The 21,854-nt window shown below is 55.0% G+C and overlaps 1 protein-coding gene across 2 annotated transcripts in view; it reads right to left on the bottom strand.

The window, feature by feature from the left end:
* Nucleotides 1-21,854, bottom strand: part of Aspscr1 (ASPSCR1 tether for SLC2A4, UBX domain containing) — a 35,070-nt gene that overhangs the window by 7,336 nt on the left and 5,880 nt on the right. For both annotated transcript variants that reach the window (XM_055592371.1, XM_055592372.1), the window contains exons 5-8: nucleotides 14,556-14,613; nucleotides 12,822-12,895; nucleotides 12,081-12,510; nucleotides 34-173 (exon numbers count right to left, since the gene is read on the bottom strand). In XM_055592371.1, coding sequence (XP_055448346.1) covers nucleotides 34-173; nucleotides 12,081-12,510; nucleotides 12,822-12,895; nucleotides 14,556-14,613 — 702 coding nt within the window. The remainder of the gene's footprint in view (nucleotides 1-33; nucleotides 174-12,080; nucleotides 12,511-12,821; nucleotides 12,896-14,555; nucleotides 14,614-21,854) is intronic.

Genomic DNA, 21,854 nt, shown 5'->3' with positions numbered 1-21,854 from the left:
CATGGGAGATGACTAGAGGGCCAGGGCACCCACCGCTCACTCTTGAGCTGGGCCAGGCGTCTCCTCACATCATCCACGGTCACCTCAAAGAACTCGTCAGGCACCTCTGCTGGCCAGGGCTGCAGCAGGTCCTCCAGGTCAGGGTGGCACACCACAGGGTCTCGGTCAACAGGCTGTGAACACAGGGAAACACAGGGACCCGGCGGGTGTCTCCACAGCTGGAACAGCCATAAGGACTCTTCACCCAGAAACCATTCCACAGCCTTTGTACAGCACAGGTCGAGAGCAGGGCCCTAAGGAGGTGGGCGCAGTAGCACACGCCTGTAATCCCAGCACTCAGAGAGGCAGAGGCATGTAGATCTCTGTGAGTTGGAGGCCAGCCTGGTCTACAGAGTGAGTCCAGAACAGCCAAGGCTACACAGAGAAGCCTTGTCTCAAAAACAAAAACAAACAACAACAAAAGATAAAACAGAAGCCCTGATGCTCAGCCCTCAGTGGACATCAGTGCTGCCCACAGGAACGAGACTTCAGAGCAGCCAGGAAGTATCCTAACATATTCCTTGCCTCAATGGAAGAACCTCAACATCAAGAAACCAACTTGGGGAGCTCCAACCCCTGTTGGAGGCCACGTCAGGGGTTCCAAGAAGGAGGAACAGTGGAAGCCACCAAATTAGAGTGTTGGCAAAAACCCCAGCCAGCTGCCCCTACTGCCCTCTCTCGGCCACAGCCCCAAGCCAGGCCGACTCCACCTCTCCCTCCCTGGGGAGCAAGCTGGCCTTTCTTCTGCCCACCCAGGGACAGAGGAAGGGACAGCGTCAGTCCTAATTGGCATCAATGGCAGTGAAAATTACAAGGCGGGCCCAGTCTGTTTACGGTGCCCAGGAGAGTGGGATACGACCTCCATGCTGGGGCCATTCCATGGAGCCAGCCCTGACCAAGGTGCCAGAGGGGCTGGAAGAGCCCATGTTGGGCCCTGTCCTGAAGACAAAACTGCTGTAATGCCATGAGCCAGGCCCTGAAATGCTCACAACCTGTGGACAGGTTATCTGGCTCTGAAGACAAGGTCCCCCTTCTTGCTCTCCAGCAGCCTCTCACAAACCAGGGCTGAGCCGCAGCACCACCATTGCAAAGATGTCTTCAGGCCCAAGGAGGCTGACCCTAGCCAGGACCAATATTCACCCTCAGTATGTCCACACCGGGTATACTTGGACACATGTCTGTTCCAGATGCCTCCTGGGAAGTGCCCTGGTTAGCTACTGTCCATGGACACTATACCCTACAATCTACTAAACTGTCATCTTGCTCTACCCAGGGAGCCCATCTGACCTCCGGTTCCATGGCCAGGAAAGGCTGGCTGAGGCCTGGGCAGGGGCCCTCAGGTGGCTAACCATGGGCCCAGGGGGCAGCTCTTTCAGAGCCACAGTCACTGCAGGCACTGCAGGCAGCCTGCTCCAGAGGTCTTTATAACCCATGCCAGGCGCCAGGCGGGCCCTGTGGACACCGTGCCCGTGTTCCCGCAGGGGTAGGAGCCCACCAGGGCTCCAGGGGGAGGGCAGCCTGCAGGCACAGCCTGAGCTATGAGCAACAGTGTCCATGGACAGCCTGTCTGGGCTGGGTGTTGGCAATCTGGGACCTGAAGGCAAACGTAGACGCGGGCTCAAAGATGGGAGCAGCTTGGGGCAGGCTCTCTTGCTGCCAGTTCTGGACCGTCCTTAGGAGCAGCCTGGGGGCAGCAGGGACACCAGCCCGCACTGCCCAGGGGCTGCTGAATTTAATCAGAAAGATAAAACTGGCATCTTTCATTGTTTTGGACCCTTCTGATCCCTGCTTTACTCAGGAAAATGATCTGCCACAAGCCCCAGGGAGCCCAGGGACCAGAAGAACAAAGAGCCTACTCAGGACAGCCCTGCTGCAACCCGGGAACACTAAGATAAGGGTCTAATGCTCCATGGTCTTCCTGATCCCTCACAAGGTCTATCGCTAGCCTGTAGGAAGCATCATGCTGCCAACAGTGGCAGCAGGCAAAGCCAGGGCACTCAAGAGTGAAGAAACTCCATCAACCCCACAATTCTCCCAAGAGCCTCCCTGCCAGAGCCTCTGGGCAAGGAGGGGCTGCAGCGGGGCAGGCACCAGTGTCAGCGGAGGCCACACCGCTGTCCCCCAGCCATGCCTGACCCTGTTTACTCGGCTTGTTCTGCAAGTGCCTGGCTCCCATGCGCCATTCTCACAGCATTCCACTAGATTCCCATCCTAGTGTTTATAGACAGGTTCTGGGACAGAGAATTCAAGTTTGGAGATGAGATGCAAGGAGAAAGAAAGGCACACAGGACAGCTGGGAAGGACACTCAAGCCCGGCAAGGCCAGTGAGGCAAGCGGAGCATCGCTGGGGCCTGAAGGAGAAAAAAGGGGCTGTCCTGCTACTCTCCCAGCTAATTCGGTGTTAAAACCCAAGATGATGTCCTAGAACTCGGTGTTGTGGGGAGGATACAAAAGGCTGTGTTCCCTGGGCTGAGCTGGGAAGCCAGAGGGCTCCTGGTAATCACAGCGAGAAGGCTGGGCAGAAGGTTCCCAAGGATAGCCAGCGAAGGGACAAGGAGCCCGGTGTGAAGGACCTCGCCAAGAGCCTTTCCCTAGGAGGACCTCGCATGTTGGCCCAAGTCCTCAAAATAAGCCTATAGGGTCAGGGCAGGTCATGGTTGCTATGTGACTGGTGAAGAAATTGAGGCACAGCTGGCTTGGAAGTGTACACAGAGGGTGGTGGCCTCCCTGTCTGTGGGGCTCTGAGGGTCTAACACTGGGATGAAAGACCCTTTAACAAAGCCCACACAGGAGGCTTTGGCTCCAGGGAAGCTAGGACACAACAGAGCCTGAGTCGTGGCTGGCAGTGAGGGTCTTGCACACTGACCAGAAAGGAGGCAAAGGTGGGCAGGAAAAAGCTAGAAGAGCTGAGCAAGGCAGAAGGCAGTAGTCTCCCAAATCCCACATCCACAAACTCCACCACACCTGACCCCAAGCACCTGAGAGCTAGGACGCAGGATGCACACAGGAGAGAGCCCTATGAGGCAGGTGGGTGCCAGTGTGCACAATGTCCCCCTGGAGCCACCCCAGGGTCAGCGGGAAGCGGGGACCAAGGGACCACGCCAAGCACAGAGCCTTTAGGAAGAGGGCTCAATGGACCCTGGCCTGGCCAGCCACGGCAGGGTCTGGTGGCCACAGGACACCCTACTCATATCAGAAATAGGCCTGCGGAGGTTTCCTTTTTGGACAGTGATTTTCCAGGACATGATGACAGATGAAGAAAAAATGTGAACACTATTTAGAGGTGACCTCAATCTCAGATTTTTCAGCTTTTCCATGGACCTGCCCCCCTTTGCTTGCTTTTCCTCAGCCAGCCGGCACTGACAATGGCTTTGGGAAGAGGGAATGCGAAGCGTTTCCCCTTGAGGCTTTGAGCTTAAATGAATCACTTCAAGAAGGATGCAGGCCAAACCTCCAAGTTACTCACAGGGCTCAGCCACTCTTGGGAGGGAGGTGCCTGAGCACATGGACACCATCAAAGGCCCTGGACGGCACAGCAGGAGACAGCTGTGCCAGAGGAAGGGGCCAGACCAACTTGGGCTTGGGGGCAGCATAGAGGTGTGCGCTCTTCAACAGCACCACCTCCGGGACGCGCCGCCCAGCAAGTGGACAGATGGCACCGAGGCAGGCTTTCATTCTCCTGGAGTTGTTTAGCTTCTCTGCTGTGGGTATGAATTACTTCCATTTCAAAGAAATGACCAAAGCTTTTTTTAAAAGAAGAAAGCACAGCCGGGCGTGGTGGTGCACACCTTTAATCCCAGCACTCGGGAGGCAGAGGCAGGTGAATCTCTTGAGTTTGAGGCCAGCCTGGTGAGTTCCAGGATAGCCGGAGTTATACAGAGAACCCCTGCTTTGAGGTAGGTGGATGGATGGATGGATGGATGGATGACACAGTTGCAAACCCTCAGCCACAGCAGTGACACCTGATCATTTGGAGCCATTTTGTCCAGCCTCACAGGTGTTTATTACCTTCAAAAGTGATGGCTAGATCAGTGAAGGTAGGCCATGGCTTGGCCTGGCCCAGCCTGGCCCCTACTCCTGGGGGATCAGGTAAGATAAACCTTCATGCTGGGATTGGTGGTGAGATTCTATGATTCCAGTACTCAGGAGACAGAGGCAACGGCAGAAGGACCTCTACGAGTTCAAGGCAAGCCTGATCTACATAGTGAGTTCCAGGCCAGCTCAGGCTAAATAAAACCTTGTCTAAAAAAATCAAAACAGCAACGAAAGGTAAACATCCAGATGGGAGCAAACACTGGAACACTCAACAAAAGACAGACTGGAGCCAGGTTAGGTGGAACAGGCGGGGGTCCTTGCTGTGCTGGGCCGTTCTCTACCACGCCTGTCCAGTGAGCATCGGGCCCTGGAGTTACTCAGTGAAGCACAAGCACCTGCAAAAGCACCCAGACAGGAACAAGGAGGGCTAGCTCAGCAGTGAAGAGCACGTACTGCAGAAAGCTGCAGTTCAGACCCCAAACTCACACTGTGTGGGTGGCTCACAAGTACCTGGAACTCCAGCTCCAGGACCCAACACCCTCTTCTGGTATGTGTGGGTACTGCAACCATGGACACATAACCACACACAGACATGCACGTTATTGAAAATAAAATAAACTGAGCATGATGGCACAGGCCTTTAACTCCAGCACTCAGGGGGCAGAGACAGCTAAGTCGCAGGGAATTGAGACTAGCATGGTCTATGCAGCAAGTTCCAGGCCAGCTAAGGATACAAAGTAAGACCCTGGTTCCAAAACAGGCAGACAAATAAATACAAATAAAATCTTTTAAAACCCCAGCCGCTCAGTTGGCCACTGCAAAGCCTCAGTGGACTTTCCACTGAAGGTGTGGCCTGCAGCTCTCAAAAGAAGTGAGCCTGGTGCTCAGAGCCCGAGCACTCTTCATAAACACCCAAGCACAGCAAGCGCATGGCCAGCCCGCAGAGATGACAGAGGCAGGAGACCCTAGGCCAGAGGACAGCAAAGACAGTCACAGAGTCCCCATTCGTGGACACGGACTCCAGCCATGCAGACACCTGCCACCCCGCCCTGCCGACATTCATGGATCACGGTGGGTTCTCTCATTATGTTTGGCACAACCATTACCTCATACTTCCCAAACCCTACTGCAGCTCTCTTCCAGCCCCAGCCCAGGGTACCAAGGGTGGAGGCCAGACTGTGTGAGCAGGGCATGTGGGGCAGACGTGAAGAAAATCACCCCCCTGAAGGGGCAGGCAGACCAGGGACAAGCCAGTCCTGCCCAGGAGGATCCAGGGCCTTTGATCAGGGTTGGCCCCTGTGCCAGCTGCTAGGGAGGCCGCAGGCATGGGGGTGTGGATGTGCTGTGATCGGCGGCCTCCTGGGCTGTGGAGGGACTTCAAAGGACATGGCCAGGGGGCGCCGGGCAGCCCCAGCCTCTCCCAGAGCCCGGTTCTGATCGCCAGTAAAACTACCTTCTAATAATTAATGTCTGACATCAAAGGCAGGAACCGCCAGGCTCTGTGAACCATCCCGGGCCTCAGCGAGGACCTGCCTGTATTTTATCCTGTCTCTTTCTTCTGAGTCTTTATTTAAATCCAAAAACCACACACAGGCAAAACATTAATGGGAAACTTGGAAACTCTTTTTGATTACTAAAGTGTACCTTTGAAGTTCCCCAAAAAAGTTCTGTTTTGTTCCCGTCCCCCTCCCCCCCAAGACTGAGTAGGGACACAAAGCAGACGCATGTGGCCGGCCAGCCCTCTGGGTGTGGGGCTGTTGGTGACAAGAAGCGCAAGGCAAGGGGGAGGAGGGAGCCCCACAATCAATCAGCTGCCCAGGCTCGCAGATCAAAGGCTGGAGGAGCAGGAGCGCAGCAGAGCACACACCCTCCAGGGAGCAGCCCCGCTGGCTGGCTGGGGCCCTGCGCTGTGCTGGGACCCTGACTCAGGGACAGTGACTGCCTGTCTCACCAGACCGACCGCTCTGAACTGCTGCACCCGCTGCACAGCAAACGGGTTCAAGCTGGAGCCAGAAACTGAGGATGGGCACCTTAGGGTGGAGAAAGACAGATGCCCCTTCAACAGAGGCGGCCAAGGCGCTGCCACCAGCCAATCCGAACCACATGGATCGGCTTTCAAGCTGACTCTGGACCCAGGAACTTCGTACTAGGCAGATCTGCAAGGTTTCCAAAATGACAGGTGCCACCACTCCAGGATGAATTACTCTACAAAGCCAGTTTTGGGGTTCAGGGCCATGAGCAAACAAATAAGCAAGGCACTGAAGAGGTAGACCAGAGTGGGCACCCATCCCCTCAGGTGTGGAGACCAGGCAGGAGTGAGAACCACAGGCACAAGCGTCAGGATGCGAGCTAACCAGCGCTGGCCGCCCAAGGCATGTCTCTGACCAACAGCATCAGCCCCTCAGCAGTGGGGTCAAAGAACCTTGCCATGTGTTCTAATACACACCATTACACCCTGAAGTCATGAACTGTCCTCAGAGGCACTAGATGTGGGACCCCAATAGGAAGCAGGGTCCCTCTGCATGAGGACCAGGGCTGAGCACCGTGTTTACTCCAGCTCCCACAGTACTGGACACAAGAGCTAAGCGGTGAGACCCAGGCCAAGCGGGTGCGGGAAGCACACGCAGCTCCCATGGTACTAAGCTACACTGGTGAGACCCGGGCCAAGCAGGATGTGGGGAGGCCTTTCCTCAATATGCACTGGTCCCCTGGCAGCACACACAGGAAGCAAGGTGGGAAGCGAGTATTAGCCATACATTAGCCAAACTCCCCGAAAAAGGCACACCTTAGATGGGGTACTTTCCAGGGAGTGGGAAAGTTAAAAGTCAGTCACCCTTACAAAAGTTAAACGGGGACCCTGTCAGAATCCTAGCACCAGTGGGAGATTCAGGAAAGGAAGGCAGGTACTACAGCTAGGCCTGCCTACACTGGCAGGCACTCTGGCTTGGCCTCAGGCCAACTAGGTGCTATCACTTCCTCCCCCTGTCCAACACTGAACTTTTCTGGTCTCCAGCCTGTACTAGGGCTGTCCACGGCCTCATCTAGCTCCTCCAAGGTCCACAGGTGCCTTGACCATTTCATCCTACAAAGGATGCTGAGGAAGCTGATGCCTAAACAGCCTCACGAGAGGCTGCAAGCAAACAGAGAACAAGGCAGGGACAGCCAGAACAAGTCAGACACAGGGTCAGGGAGCCCTCCAGACATAGGGCCTGAAAAGGCCCGCCATGATGCCACACAGGTGTGCTCAGGAGCGCATGACACAGGTGGCGTGCGCAAGCCTTGAGAACAGACCTTTCAAGACTCTGAAGAGATAGGGAGTAACTGTTGGCTCCTGATGTGACACAACCAGAGGCCACTGGAGCAGAGACTTGGTCCAGGAGTCACGGCGTAAGATGAGCAGTGATGCCTGGGCCTGATACTCAACTGCACTTGGCCTTGGAGTCTCCCAAGGCACTCGCACACGGAAGGGGGAATGTCAAGGAAGACGGGACTCACTGAGGCAACTTTTATCAGGCCCTTAGCCACGCTGGGGTAGAACCTTTCTGGGCCACAGCTGCTCTCCCACATGCCTTACCCAGGGTGGAAGGCCTCCCTCCTTTGTTCAGGGATACAGATGGGCGAATACCTGCTCCACACATCAGCCCAGGAAACATCACATAACATCAGGGCACACGGGCGGGGATCAGCCATGCACTAATATTAAACACTTTCTTGATTCCCAGGGTGGACAAAGAATGAGAAAGAACAGAAAAGGAAAGGGGCGGGGGAAGTTCGCCCTGCCAGCCTGTCTCTCCCACAACCACACATGCAAAGGTCAGGAGTAAACTGTCAGTTAACCTAAACTTATGAGGTACATCTCTAGAAACTGGCCATGACAGCAAGAATGGCTTGACCCAAATTTACCCAAAATCTCAAACGTGAGGGCTGCCAGCGCTCACAGACCCATCAATGCAGAAAGGGCTGCCTGCAGACCTCAGCACTTACATCTGCAGAGAAAAACTGTAGAAAAATCAGGGGAAAGCCCTTAGTTTGCTAACAACTGTTTACAGCGAAGCTACAGAATGCTCCCCTAAGGTCAGGGCAATGCCTCCACCAGGACTGCCATGACTCAAGGGACACGAGAGACTCAGAGACGAGACGGGTCTGACACTGAGAAAACAAGCTCAGGATTGTCACAGAGACCCCAACAAACATGGGAGCAGACTTCCGGGAGCTAATACAGGGCCATCCGTGACAGCAGGAACCCTGACACTGCTCCTCACAACACAAAAGTAATCTCAAGTGTCCACGTCCTATGTTAAAGGACACAAGAACCACACAGGAGGAAATGTGACGTCCACAGCCGAGCTGACTCAATGTGAAGACGAAGTCTCCTCACAGTAAGCGCATGCTCTGCATAGCTTCACGCCGTGTCCAACGGCACGTTCTCGGGGCCTTGGCTAGCATCCTGAAAACTATGTGGAAGGCTGAAGTCCTTGAAGAGACGGGCCACTTCAGCACAGAGAGACAAGGAGGGACCTTGCAGGCACCATTCCAGCGGAGCCTCAGCTGGAGCCAGCAGCTGAGGGCCCAGCCGTACAGACTGGAGGCCGCAGGGACAGAGCGAGACAAAGACAGTGCCGCAAAACTACGACCAAACGCAGGGGACACCCAGTGACTTCCAGCTCATACTCTGCACACAAAAATTAATACACAGTGGTGGTGCACACCGTGATCCCAGTGCTCTGGGAGGCAGAGGCAGGCAGGTCGTTGTGAGGTCGAGGCCAGCCTGGTCTATAGAGCCAGTTCAAGACAGCCAGGGCTACACAGAGAAACCCCGTCTCAGAAAATAATAACACAGAGTCAAAGGAAACCAACGCCGGAAGGCATCACCTGGTAACTGAAAGCAGACAGATGAGGAACAAAGGCCCCACAGGTGCACACTCACCTGGCAACCCAGCACGACAGGAACTCAACAGTGGCTGAAGGACAGCCACGGTACCAAGGCAAAGCTCAAGTGCCAAGAACTCAGGAGGGGGGTGTCAACCACAAGCAGCAACAGCAAAGTGTCAGGAAACACAGCTCTAAGCACTCAGCGGTCAGCGGTGCTCACTGATCAAGCACACGACCCAGGTTGGATTCCCAGCACCCATATAGAGCGGCTTACAACTGCCTACACCACCAGCTCCAGAGGATCCAATGCCTCTTCTGGCCTCTGTGGGCTCACGTGAGCATGCACGCACACACTACACTCATCTCCCCGGCAACTATTAGGTGCAGCAACAGCCCATGGCAGAGGAGCTATGAGACGGCAGGCTGGCAGGAAGCATGTCCATAAGCACAGCAAGGCTGGGGTCTGAGAGTGTGCTGGGCAAGGGGCAGGTAAGCATGAGGGTCAGATCTCAGCGTGTACGGAGTAAAGCCAGGGCTGGAGACCTGCTCTGAAAACACAGAGGCTGCTGAAGGAGGCCCATCCGAGGGGAGAGAGGGATGAAGAGGTGAGGCACAGAAGGCACACGAGGCGGCGGAATAGCCCAGGAGGCTCCTTCCCCACTGGCAAGCCTCTGCTATGCTTTCTGTATCCAAAGCTGCAGGAAATCTGAATGTAAGCCACGGGCCAGGGCAGGGGGCTCTCTGTTGGCCTGTCCTCCTCCAGCCCTTGATGGGACACCCTGTCTGCAAACACTAGTAACAGCAGCCTCAGTGCCTCCCCACCACGGGAATGTGAGCACAGGTACGAGCAGGGCACTCGGGAGAGGTGAGACTCGGGGACACTGTGTCTGCCCAAATCACCTTAGAGTGAAACAAGTGACAGCCTGAGCCTCAGACTGGCTCCAGGCTCTGGGTCTGAGGACTAGGAAGGTGCCTTGCCAGTGATATCCCAGGCAGAAAACTTGTGTTGAATAAAAAACACCTGTCTCTAAGCCAGGCCTGGTGGCACCTGAATGGATGAGACAGGAGAGTTAAAAGTTCAAGGTCATCCTGGCAGCATTCTCAATGTCCTATCTCAAGGAGATGCCTCAGGGGTTTCGACACTTACTAAACAGCCATGAGGAGGGGATCTCAGGTCCCCAGAACACAGATGTGAAGCAGGTGGTAGTGGCACATGCCTTTAATCCAGCACTCAGGAGGAGAGGCAGGCAGATCTCTGTGAGTTCAGGGCCAGCCTGGTCTACAGAGCGTGTTCCAGGACAGCCAGGGCTACACAGAGAGACCCTGTCTTGGTGTGTGGGGGAGACAGGTGTGCATGACAGCCTCAAAGGCAACAACAGGGGATCCCAGAGCAATCTAGTCACAAGGTTAGTCACACGGGTGAGCTGTGGGTTTGCCTGAGACCCTGCCTCAAGGAGTGAGGTAAAGAGTTGATCAAGGAGGACTCTGGACCTCAACCTCAGGCTTCCCCATGCCTGTGTGCACAGGTGCATAGACACCCACACCCACATCGCGCACACTTGTGCCTACACACTTGCCAAACACGCATACATACATGCACACACACGAAAACGCTAAAACAGTCACTTGTGTCAGGGGGCAGACACAGGGAGGTCTCCACGAGTGAAGTGGCTGGCAGGATGCACACAGCAAATTCCATACTAGCCAGGGCTGCTAGTGAGACCTTATCTTTAATAATAATAATAATTTTTAAATTTTTAAGAAAAATAAAGAATCATCTTCCCTTTAAGGTGCCAGCCACAAGGCTCCAGGCCATGGTCACCTTGTAGCCTGGTTCAGAGCTAACTTCGGGCAATGTGCTGGCCAGAGAAAGACCCTCTCCAGCCCTGGGCCAGAAACCACATAGGTCCTGCTCAATGAAGTCCTGCTTGGCTGGGCTCTGGAGGACTGGGCCCAGGAACAAGCTCATGAAGAGCTGAGCTGCAACAGTGGTCCACACCATGTCCTCCTGATGGCTAGGGCTAACAGGCAGTTCGGGGGAAGGGAAGGGAAGGGAACTAGACACTGACATGACATAGACCTCCAGCCCCAGCCCCTGGAGGAGTGCCACTACAGCTTGGGACAAGGTGCTCACAAGGCCACACCCTCACCCCATCAACTTCCCATAAAGAGTGATCCAAAATAAAAGTGCCTTCCATTTCTTGAGTGGTGGCAGGAATACGTCATTCCCGGATGCTAGAATAATGAGAATCAGAGACAAATGGGGTCAACGTGGCAGCAGCAGGCACAGCTCAAAGACTGAACCACATTCAAGACAAAGCTATGCCAGGCGTGCTGCTGCACACCTTTAATTCCAGCGCTCAGCGCTAAGAATCAGAAAGATCCCTGTGTGTTCAAGGCCAGCCGGACTACACAGTAAGACCCTGTCTCAAAAAAAACAAAAACAGGGGAAAACAAACCTCAAGCTGCTTTGTGGAAGTGTTCAAACGGATGTGTGCTGCCATGGGAGCACCCACCCACAGGGGCCTGCATGGTGATGAGCTCCACCTCGGGCGAGCCAACCATACAGGCCTCAGGCAGCATGGCACCGGGCATTGCAAGCCACGGACACCAGATGGGCCATGTCCTAAAGCCTCAGGAGAATGGGCTGCTCTTTCCTCCCACCTCAGATGCCCAGCAGCTGGCAGCACGCTTCATGCCAAGGTCATCCCTAGCAGCAAGCTCAATGCCTCTGTTTCAACTTTCCATGAAGTTGTGGATATCCTGACGAAAACTCACTGCCACCCTTACACAACTCATTCCTACCTTACCCAAGCTCCATCTATGCGTCACACCTGCCGACCAGCAAGATGCCTGGCACAAGACCATCAAACTCAAAACCACTTTCACATTACCAAAACCTCCAACCAGGCCGAAGGTGGGTAGTTGCTGTTTTCTGTCACCCCGGGGCTGAAAACCCCACGTGGAACATTCTGGGTGGCACAAACACGCTGGTGATCAGGACAGATCATATTTCCACATGCTTCAATGGGAAGCTCAGGGAGGACAAGCCTCGCTCCGAGCCTGGACCACCTGTGCAGACCACAGAGCACAGCCTGAAGCCAACAGGTCACTGGGCTCAGTGTATTCCTTACCGGTTCAGGCTCCTGCTGGGGCTGCTCACCAGACTTCGATTTCTTGGGCTTAGAGGGGCCCCCAGAGCCAGAGAAAGGCTTGGATGACTTGGCTGAAGGTGATGTCAGAGATCTCAAGGACACAGAAGGGCCTCCCAGCCGCTGGCCCCCGCCAGAGAAGGGAACAAATGGGGCAGGTGCAGACTCCTTTGTGCTTTGCTTCGCCTGAGCATCTGCTGGCTTTGAGCTATTCCCAAGGCTGCTCCCTGAGGTGGTTGCATCACCCTGATGGTTCAGGTCTCCCCTGCTGAACTCTCCAGAGTTCAAAGGAAGCAAGGGGCTGCTGGATGTCTGGTCAGCTGACATGGAGGAGGTTGGACTTCCCGGGGCCTTGCTCCTGACTGTGATGGGCTCCTGTTTGCCTGTGTTGTCACACTGCTTTATGACAAACCTGGGGGGAGCAAAACAGTGAGTATAACACCATGAGATGGTCCTTCCCTCTCCTCAGGGTCCCTTCTCCAGAGGTGAAATGAGAAATGGCTGGAAGGAGTGGCCCCTGAAGGCAGCTGAAGTCACCAATCACCAAGGGGGCGGCAGGGCCTACATTCCCAATCCCAGGCACATTTTCTTCTCAGCGTTTCCGTATTCCTCCCCACCCCCACCTCAGCCTCTGCAGTGCTGGGGTCATAGGCATGTACCATACCTAGCCACCGCCCCCCTTTAACTAAACAGATCAGCAAGCCTAGAGCCTCTGACCCCTACCTGATGGTGGCACTACCGCCTGTTAGGCCCAGTGACTGCAGCGTTGTGCTCTGTAGGGCAGCTTTCCCAGTCACCTGCAGAGACAAAGAGCACGGAGGCCCCTGCCTGCATCCTCCTTCCACCTACTGAGCCCTGGTTGGTAAAATCCCCCAGGTACCCTCTCCACACCCCTCAGCTGTCCTTGAAAGTCCCCATGTTCTGTGGTCTACAGTCAGTGAGGACCCTCTAAGCATCTGTCTCCGGACCTGGTCTGTCTCCGGACCTGGTCTGGCCTCCTCAGTGGTGTACTGAGCCTCTGGGTCTGGAGAAGGCAGACGGGGCTAGGTGAGAATGCCCAAAGACCAAGAATCCTGTGTTCAGCCTTCAGTTTTACTCAGCGGCAGAGACTACAGACTCACAGATGGCTCCTTGGCCAGCATCTTGGGGAAAAGAAGGGCAGATTGCAGGCCCCATACTCCCAATAACTCCCTGGGTACCAGACTCCAGGGCTACCACTGGCCAGCACCTCCACTGAGGGCCCCCAGGACCTGAACCTCTTTACATTTTTAGACCCGTCACAGCTCCAGGCCACCACACGCCAGCCAGCCTCGTGGCCCTCTGTAACAATGGGCAAGAGGCAGCAGGCAGCCTGCCCCCAGCGGGTCCAGACAGACAGGTCCCTGCGTCAGGCTCTCCTTGGCACCACGCAGGTGTCTAAAGGCCCCAGAGAGGGGTCCACTCTGTCTGCTACACTAAAGATAAGATGGTGGCACCCACTCTTCAAAACTCTTTGAGCTGTCAGAGCCCCCAAATCAGAACGCATGGTCTCACGGGCTCTTCTGGCCTGGCCAGGGTGACAGGGCCCTCTCAGCATACCATCTGACTGGCCACGCAACTACTCTACCATCGCCAGCCTCGGCTGCTTCAGAAACTTCCCGGTTCTCATAGGTCTCCCAGGTCACTTCTGACAACTCAGTTCAGGGCAGGGAGGGCTCCGGCAAGACTGGCCACACCCACGTAACCAAGGCTGGCCCTTTAGGAGCCACCCAAAAGGGCAGACATTTGTACACAGCACGAGACCCAGAGTATGTGGCCAAGCAGGATGCCCAGGCCGGGTTGCCTGGGGTCCTATGCTTCATCTCTTTGCAGGAAGAGTGTGATCGGCAGGCTCCTACATTCCCGCAGTCCCTGTGCCCACACAGCCTTGGGCTGAGGAATCTCAAGTAGGGGTAATAGAGAAAGTCCTGTCCCACCCCAGGGCCTTCCTGGGGACCCGCAGAAACAGCATGCCTCTGCCTCAGCCAGGAAGAGGCACTGGGCCAGGGAAGAAACAAAAAGCCCCTGTGAGGTCAGGGGAGCCAGGACGAGGAGGGTCCTCCTGGTGTCGGGCGGGGCTGGCAGGCCAGCACGGCCTCACTGCCAGCTTTGCCTGCGCCACGCTGCACTCAGTTTTGGAAAAGATCAAAACACAGAGCAAAGCAAATATTTACTAAAATGAAACCACTTTTGTGACTCTCCAGCTTTGAGAGAAGCTGAAAAAACAAACAGGGCACTGAGGGAGGTTTCAGGAGCAGCCCGGGCGGCCGTGGTCAGCTTCCAGTGGAGCCGGCTGTTCCGCTTTTTTCCACAGAACACATAATGCTTTCAGGAGCTGCTGCTCCTGCCTCTGCTTTGAAGACTCAAGTGAAGTTTCCAGGTTGGAAAGTGGGCTGGGCTGCTGAAGCGTGGGAGAGGAGTCGGGTGGCCAACACCTACCTCATCCCTCATGTACACACAGACAGGGGTCCTCTCAGCCAGCTGCTCCAGACGCTCCCTGAAAGAAAAGAAAGAAAACATCAGGAGCCCACCACAGGGGACAGTGGCCCCAGGGCCCCTAGCCCAGAACCGTGGAAATGCCAGGATCCAGGCTCAGGGCCTTAGTCCTCTGCAGGGCAGCCCCAGCCTTCCTGATTCCCTCCTGTACCCCATCTCCATCAGAAGGAGGCAACCAAAGGGGCCCCAAGAAGGGCCTCAGCACTCAGCACATGGCCAGGGGTTCCTCCTACCCTGTCTAGCCAGAAGGCTACCACATGGCATGAGAGCCCCGGCTGCACACTGCCAACATCACCTCACTGAACCTCCAAGCAGTCTGGGAAGTCCTGGGTCTAGCCTTTCTCTGGAACTGCCTCTAAGAGCTGACACCTAAGACCAGCTCAGGACACAGACCCACTCAGCAGACTCCAAGCAGCCTAGGTTCTCAGGGCCATAAGCACTGCCAAAAGCTGTTCCCTTAGCCCAGATCCAAGAGGGGACAGTAGGACTGAAAGAAGGTAGCAATCCCCCAAAAAGCAAGAGGCAGCCTGACGTAACAGCTTGCCAATGTGTCCTTGACTCAATGCCCAGAAGGACTGGACAGCACTCTACCATGTCCTAGCCACGTGACCACAGGGCCCAAGTGTCCTTTTTGTGCCTGGACACAAAGAGTGGGCATAGTGCCCTCTTAGGGAGCATAACCAGATGTCCACAGGGTTAGCTTCCAGGATGATGATTACCCAGGATAGGAGAAGAGCTGGTCTTCCCACCTGGATGGCAGTGCCATACAGTGCTCAGCTCCACTGATAAGCTGAGGGCAAAGGCAGAGAGCAGGAAAGGGCCAGGAAGCACCAGAGACGGATGCTAAGTACGGCAGGCGCCTCCACTCTTCCACTCTCCATCTTTCTCACCACCTTTCTAACAATGTCCCTGTGGGCTAAGCATTTGGGCCCTTTCTCCTGTCTCCAACGCTGGTAGAGCCAAGCATGCTAAGTCACACAGTGACACACCCCCCCCCCCCCCCATACACCAACACATACACAGCAGCCTACCTACTGCTGTCTAACAAGGTGACTGCTGGGGGCCAGATGACCAGCTAGCCCTGAAGCCTTTCCTCTGCTAGTGCCCGCAGGGACTGAGTGGAAGTGAGTTCCTACATTGCCTAACTCAGAGACCCCATCTCAGATCTTAGTGAAAACATGCTGAGGTCAGCTGTTCTCCAAAGAAAAGAGGAAGAGTTGGGCCCAAGGGCGAGGGCTCTGCAATGGAGAAGACCCAGTCAGGCCTCATAGCCATTACGGACCAGAAAAAGGGGCACAGTCAGGCCAGGACCCAAGCTGGTAACCGGGAGTCAGGATGCAAGAATTAGGTAAGTGTTGGGCTTGGGCAAGCCAGGGAGAGCTGACGCCCATATGTGAGGATCGTCTAGACATGAGACACACACAGGCCTGCCTCCTCAAGAGAGTATTTGGAAACTCCCACCATGGTCAAGCCCAAGCGCTCAAAGGACCTTTGGGGCACACGTGTGCCAAACACAGGTCCCCTGGGTCAGGGTCCACAGGAGTGAACCTGGCACTGGTGAAATGATAGCGGAAAAGCTGGTGAGCATTTATGCCCAAGTCCACCTCCAGACCTCCACAGGGGTGGGGGAGCATTTCCTTTGGTGCTCTGCTGTCTTTGCCCTTGTGTGTCCCCACTGCTGGAGTACAGCCTTTCCTGACAGGACCCAGCACTCCAGCTTGACCTGTCCCCAGAGGCCTTGTCAGCACAGCAAGACAACTGGGCTTAAGGAGACCACAAAGCCCACCCTTAAGACAGGTTCTTGGCTCAGTGGGACCTGTGAGGTCCACAGCTGCTGTCCCTCCATGCAAAGCCACACAGAGCCACAGAGTGCAGTTCACATGAGTCCTGTGCCACTGTGGACTGGAGCTACCCTTGCTGGCCCAAGAGAGAACAAGGATCCAGGCTGGGAAGGAAGACAAGAACACTGGAGGCTTTGCCTCCCACAGCACACATGCAACACACCCCTACAAGGAGGCCACACTGCCTGGCACAGCCAATACAGCACCCCTGCTAGGAGCTCCTGCCTGGAGTATCGTAGCACAAGTCACAAAGGGGGACAGAGCCCAGTGGCAAATAATCAGACAGTAGCGAGCTGTCATGTGCTTCTCCAGAGCAAGCAGCAGGAGGATCAATTCCCTCGCACAGCATCTGAGAGGAGCAGGGTGCAAATATGCCATGTGGCCACAGGCCCAGGAAGGGGCAGCCAAAATAGCTTCCAGATCTGCCACCCCTGCAAGCAGAACTGCCAGTCCTGCTGGTGGACTGGAGACACCCCTCACGCTCCAGTGGCCACCATCACCCCACACAGACTCCACAGGGCCTACTCCTTGCCCCCAGGCTAGCCTGAGCCACAGGATGAGCTCCAGAAGGAGAAATCACAGGCCACGTGGTAACTGACCTTCCCTGGAGGCCACTCACCCTCCTGAGGGATGCTCCGAGGCACAGGAACAGGTTAGCGGTATCTAGCCAGGTCTCCGGGGCCAGCACGCCTTCCCTGGTGGGAGTCGGTGTGGCTGGGCAGGACACAGACGTCACTGTTGCTTCAGATGCACGCCCCTCACCACAAAGCACATCCTCCCTTCGGGGGACAGTCTGGGCACTGTGTGCTGGGACAAGCCTGTGGACACGTCACCCGTTCAGGCCTGACTAACAGAGGGCTGGGCACCACCATGTTCCCACACAAGAATGACATCAACAGGTACAGCCAGCAGAAAACACATATGTGGTTGCAGGCAGTTTGGCTTCTCCTGGTTTAGGTGCCCTCTTAGGGGAAGCCATGTCCTGAGAGCACTGGGAGCCATGGTCACTGCTAAGCGACAGTGGAGTCCTACATACCCGTGTTCTGTCTAGAGGGCACAAGGAGGCCCAGACAACTAAGCCCACACAATTCAAGGAAGGAGGCTTTGGGCCAACCCAGATGGTGACAGCCAGGAGCTGAGCTGGTAACCTACCCTGAAGATGGCCACAGGCTTGACCTCAGAGCAGTGCTATCCTCACCCACAGTCTTCTTTACAGCCTATAATACCCTATGAACCCCAAGAATCATCCACTTCTCCTGAGAGCTGCAGCTAGCCACTCTGAGGGTTAGGCATGGCAGGGAAAGGGCTTAGGCCACATAGCAAGACCAGGGTGGGACACAGAGCCAGGCACAGAGGAAGAGAACCCAGTCAAGAAAGGAGTATACCTGAGGACGGGACAGGACAGATGGAGCCAGTAGGGTCCTGGGAATGTCCAGCAAGCACAGCTGGCATCTCTGAGGGCAAGTCCCCTCTGCAATGAGTTCATGAAACTTGACATTTACAAGAAGGAAGGAAGGAAGGAAGGGAGGTAGAGAGGGAAGGAGGAAGGAAGGAAGGGAGGGAGGGAGGGAGGGAGGGAGGGAGGGAGGGAAGGAGGAAAAAGACAGAAAGAAAGAACAAACCAACCAACCCACACTGTTTCCAAACAGACTTCAGAGAGCAGCAGCCTGGGAGCACAGACAGGCAGAGACTGAACCTGCCGGAATCCTGGGGTGTCCCAAAGCACACAGGTCACTTCATGTCCTCCCAGTTTCTCACAACCCATCTCATCTCTGTCTTACTCAACACTTCCTGGTGGCCACTTGCCTGATGTGGCCTGCTGGACTGGCCCTACTGACCACAGCCATGTGGGCTGTGGGGAAAACTGCAGGGCCTCCGGACGTGTGTAAATCCTGACTCATAGCAGGAGGTGTGGGCAGCACTTCAATGCCCCAGGGTCCCTGTCTCTCCACTTCTGCAGCCTATGGACGCTGGTTTTTCCATCTGTGTCCTGCCCAAGCACCGAAGGGGTACTCCATCACATGGCCAGTGAAGAGTGTGGCTTTCACCAGACATCAGGTCATAGGACCATCGGCAGCCCAAAGCCAGCAGCCCAGCTACCTGGCAGTGCCAGAGAGGTAGACACAAGGCCTGGCCAGCCCGGAGGGCAACTAGGGATGGCCTGAGCTCCAAATGAGACTTTCCAATTTCAAAGACTTCATACCAGGTCTGGAAAGACGGCCCAGCAGTTAAGAGCACTTGTTCTTGCAGAGGAGCTGGCTTCAGTTCCCAGCACCCACATGGTGGCTCACAAGCATCTGTTAATTTCAGTTCCAGGGGAGCTGACTCCCTCTTCTGGCCTTTGTGGGCACAAAGCATATGTGTACATACGTATATGGAGACAAACGTGAAAAACAGAAATAGATAAACCTTCAAGCCAGGCATGGTAATACATGCCTTAATCCCAGCACTCAGGAGGCAGAGGCAGGAGGCGGCAGGTGGGTCCCTGAGCTCAAGGCCAGCCTGATCTACAGAGTGAGTTCTAGGACTACACAGAGAAACCCTGTCTCAAGATCAATCAACTACTCAAGCAAGCAAGCAATCTTCAAGCCTCACACCATAAATGACAGTATGTTAGATGTACTTAAACTTATCAATAAAGTTAATTACACTTCTTTTCACTAACATGGTTACTCAAAGTTCTGAGCTGTGTCCATGACCTACACATGTGGCCTACAAGGCATCCCCAGTGGTCTGGGTGGCGGTGGTTAGGCCAGAAAGCCACCCAGTGTCCCCCAACACATATATACAAAACATGCTTTAGATGCGGTCTGACCCCAGTAGGCCTTGTGGGGACCACGGGCCTCAGGGCCGAATCTCTGGCATCCCCACAGGCTTGGCACTCACAGTGTTCCTGAATTCTTCCATCTTCCGGGAAGCATCAAGGAGGTGACCAGCTTCCTGCATGTGCCATTTAGCAGAAATTAAAGCCTTGGGCTCACCACTTAGAGCCTGCTCATCCCTCAAATCTCCACCAATGAGATTGCTGTCCCTGCTACACACTCTCCACCCTCATTGGAGACAGAACCACCCACTACAGGGCACATGTGCGCACCAGCTCAGCTCTGAAAGTTCAGAGCTGAGACTCATGATATCTTACCTCTGGGTCCACTGGCCCTATCTCTCATCTATCCTGAGGGAGGAAGCAGGATGGCAGGTAGCTGAGCTCTGCCTATCCAAGCCACACAATGAGGAGGAGAGCCTATCAGCTCAGGTATACAACTCCAGTACAAAATGAAGGCTAAGTGCACTCAACAGAAGACATGCAGGAAGGGACACTACGAGGACCTTCAGGGAAGTACTTATGACAATCACAAACAAAAAAAGAAAGACCTGACGGCACAGGATGACAGCACCCAGGCATTCGAGAGACTGAGGCAGGGAGACCCTTCGTTCAAGGCCTCCCTAGGCTCTAAACTTTGAGGGCAGCCTAGACAAGTAAGTGAGACCCTGTCTCAAAAAGTGAAAGGGGCAGGCAATGAGATGGCCTAGACAGGAGAATGTTCACCACTGAACATGAAGACCTGAGTCCAGTCCTCTAGGTCACATCAAAAAGCTGGGCATAGTAGCACACGCCCCTAACACCAGTACAAGGAGGCACACACAGGAGGCTCCCTAGGGCTTACTGGAGCAGCCAATCTACCTGAATGGGCAAGTTCAAGGTACACACACAGTGAAAAAAAGTAAAAAGAGGGCCAAGAACGTAACTCAATGGTGGAGCACACACCTAGCAGGCACAAAGCCCTAGGTTCCATGCCCAGTACCATCAAGGAAAGTTGGGTATAAATCGCTCTGTCTCCAATTCCCGTGTTTCAGAAACGTCAGTAATATCCACGGGCAGACACGCCAACTGTCATGGGCCCAGGCACTGACCTCAGAGCTGCACAGTTCTGGATCCTGCTGCTATCTGTGTCTCCAACTGCACTTCACAGTAACACTCCCTGAGGGACACGGACGCCAGTGTTTTTCTCCACCTCTTCTAGTTCTTTCAGCCCCTCCCCAGGAGACGTCCCAAGATACTCTGGGCCATTTCATCTTCACTCCCCTGTGCTACAAGACAGCAAAGGAGAAGCAAGCCCCCGTGCCTGGGATCTTGATCGTGCACTGAGCCTGCGGGACACCGAGAACCAGCCCCTTGGCTCGGAGGCCCTTTCCCTGGGCCCTGCATGGCCCCTGACATTCCCCCACAGCTATTTAGCTGCACCTGCCCTTCATGCTTCTTGAGAAAGCTTGCTCCAGCACTGAGTATGGAGTCTGTAGCTCCTTCCTGCACAGTGAACCTGGAACCTCTCACATCTAGGGCTGTGTGACACTCTGCCAAGAGAATTCCAGCACAAGCAGGTCTTGAAGGCACTGCTCTGTCCCCACAGGCAAGGTCCCCTTGCCTGCTCTTCCCTGCGAAGGCAACGAATCATCTCTGTCTCCAGAGTCTACATTTCACAACATCTCTTAGGAAGGGTCTTTTGCTCACTGGCTGGGACTACACAAGCCTCTCAGGCAAGGCCATTCTGTCCTCTTGCAGCTGGGCTCAGGCTGTGGCATCCCCTTGCCAGCCCTGCTCTGTGCTGAGAGTCAGCACAGAAGGCAAAGCGACCCGCTCTCTGCCCTCCAGGGACGTGGAGCTGCTTCTGTCCATGCAGAAGCCAGCCTTGAGCAGCCCAGCAGCTGCCAACAGGACACGCCAAGCCAGAGGCAAGTGCCAGCCCAGGCTGTTAGTACCCACAACTGCCATGGGGAGGAGGCCAGTCAGCTGCATGTGCTCTGGCCAGGAGACCCACAGCGGCTGAGCCTCACACTGAGCTGCCCACTGCTACTGTGCCCCTACATCCCAACAATTCCCCTCACCTTAGCCCACCGTCAGCCACCCCACCTACCTGCCTCACTTCCCCCCTTGTTTTTGGAGACAAGGTCACGCTACATAGCCTAATCGGGTGTGTAACTCACTGTGTAGACCAGACTGGCTTCAAACTCACAAGCTTCCCGCCTCAGCATCCTGAACTATGAACATAACCCACGCCCAGAAGAATGTACTGTGCATGCATGTGTGTGTGTATGTGCATGAGGGCATGCATTCATGCATAGGTGTGGGTGTGTGCACACACATGTACATTACCAGGTGTCGTACACGCTTGACAAGTGCCCACTACCGAACTCTCTACAGCCTGAGTGACCCTTTCTAACCAGCCGTCTATGATCTCACCAGCACGCTAAGGACACGACATGTTCCTGCCCAACACTCACAGCCATTACATGGGCCTCACCCACACGGCTGCTCACCCCTGACCTAAACTCATTCTCTAAAACTATATAAATAAATAAATAAATAAATAAATAAATAAATAAATAAATAAATAAATAAATA

This window comes from Psammomys obesus, unplaced genomic scaffold (genome assembly GCF_907164565.1).
Source record: "Psammomys obesus unplaced genomic scaffold, mPsaObe1.curated_primary_1811, whole genome shotgun sequence".
NCBI classification, from domain to species: Eukaryota; Metazoa; Chordata; class Mammalia; order Rodentia; family Muridae; genus Psammomys; species Psammomys obesus.
The sequence above is the reverse complement of the archived record's forward strand: the minus strand, read 5'-3'. Positions and strand labels throughout refer to the sequence as shown.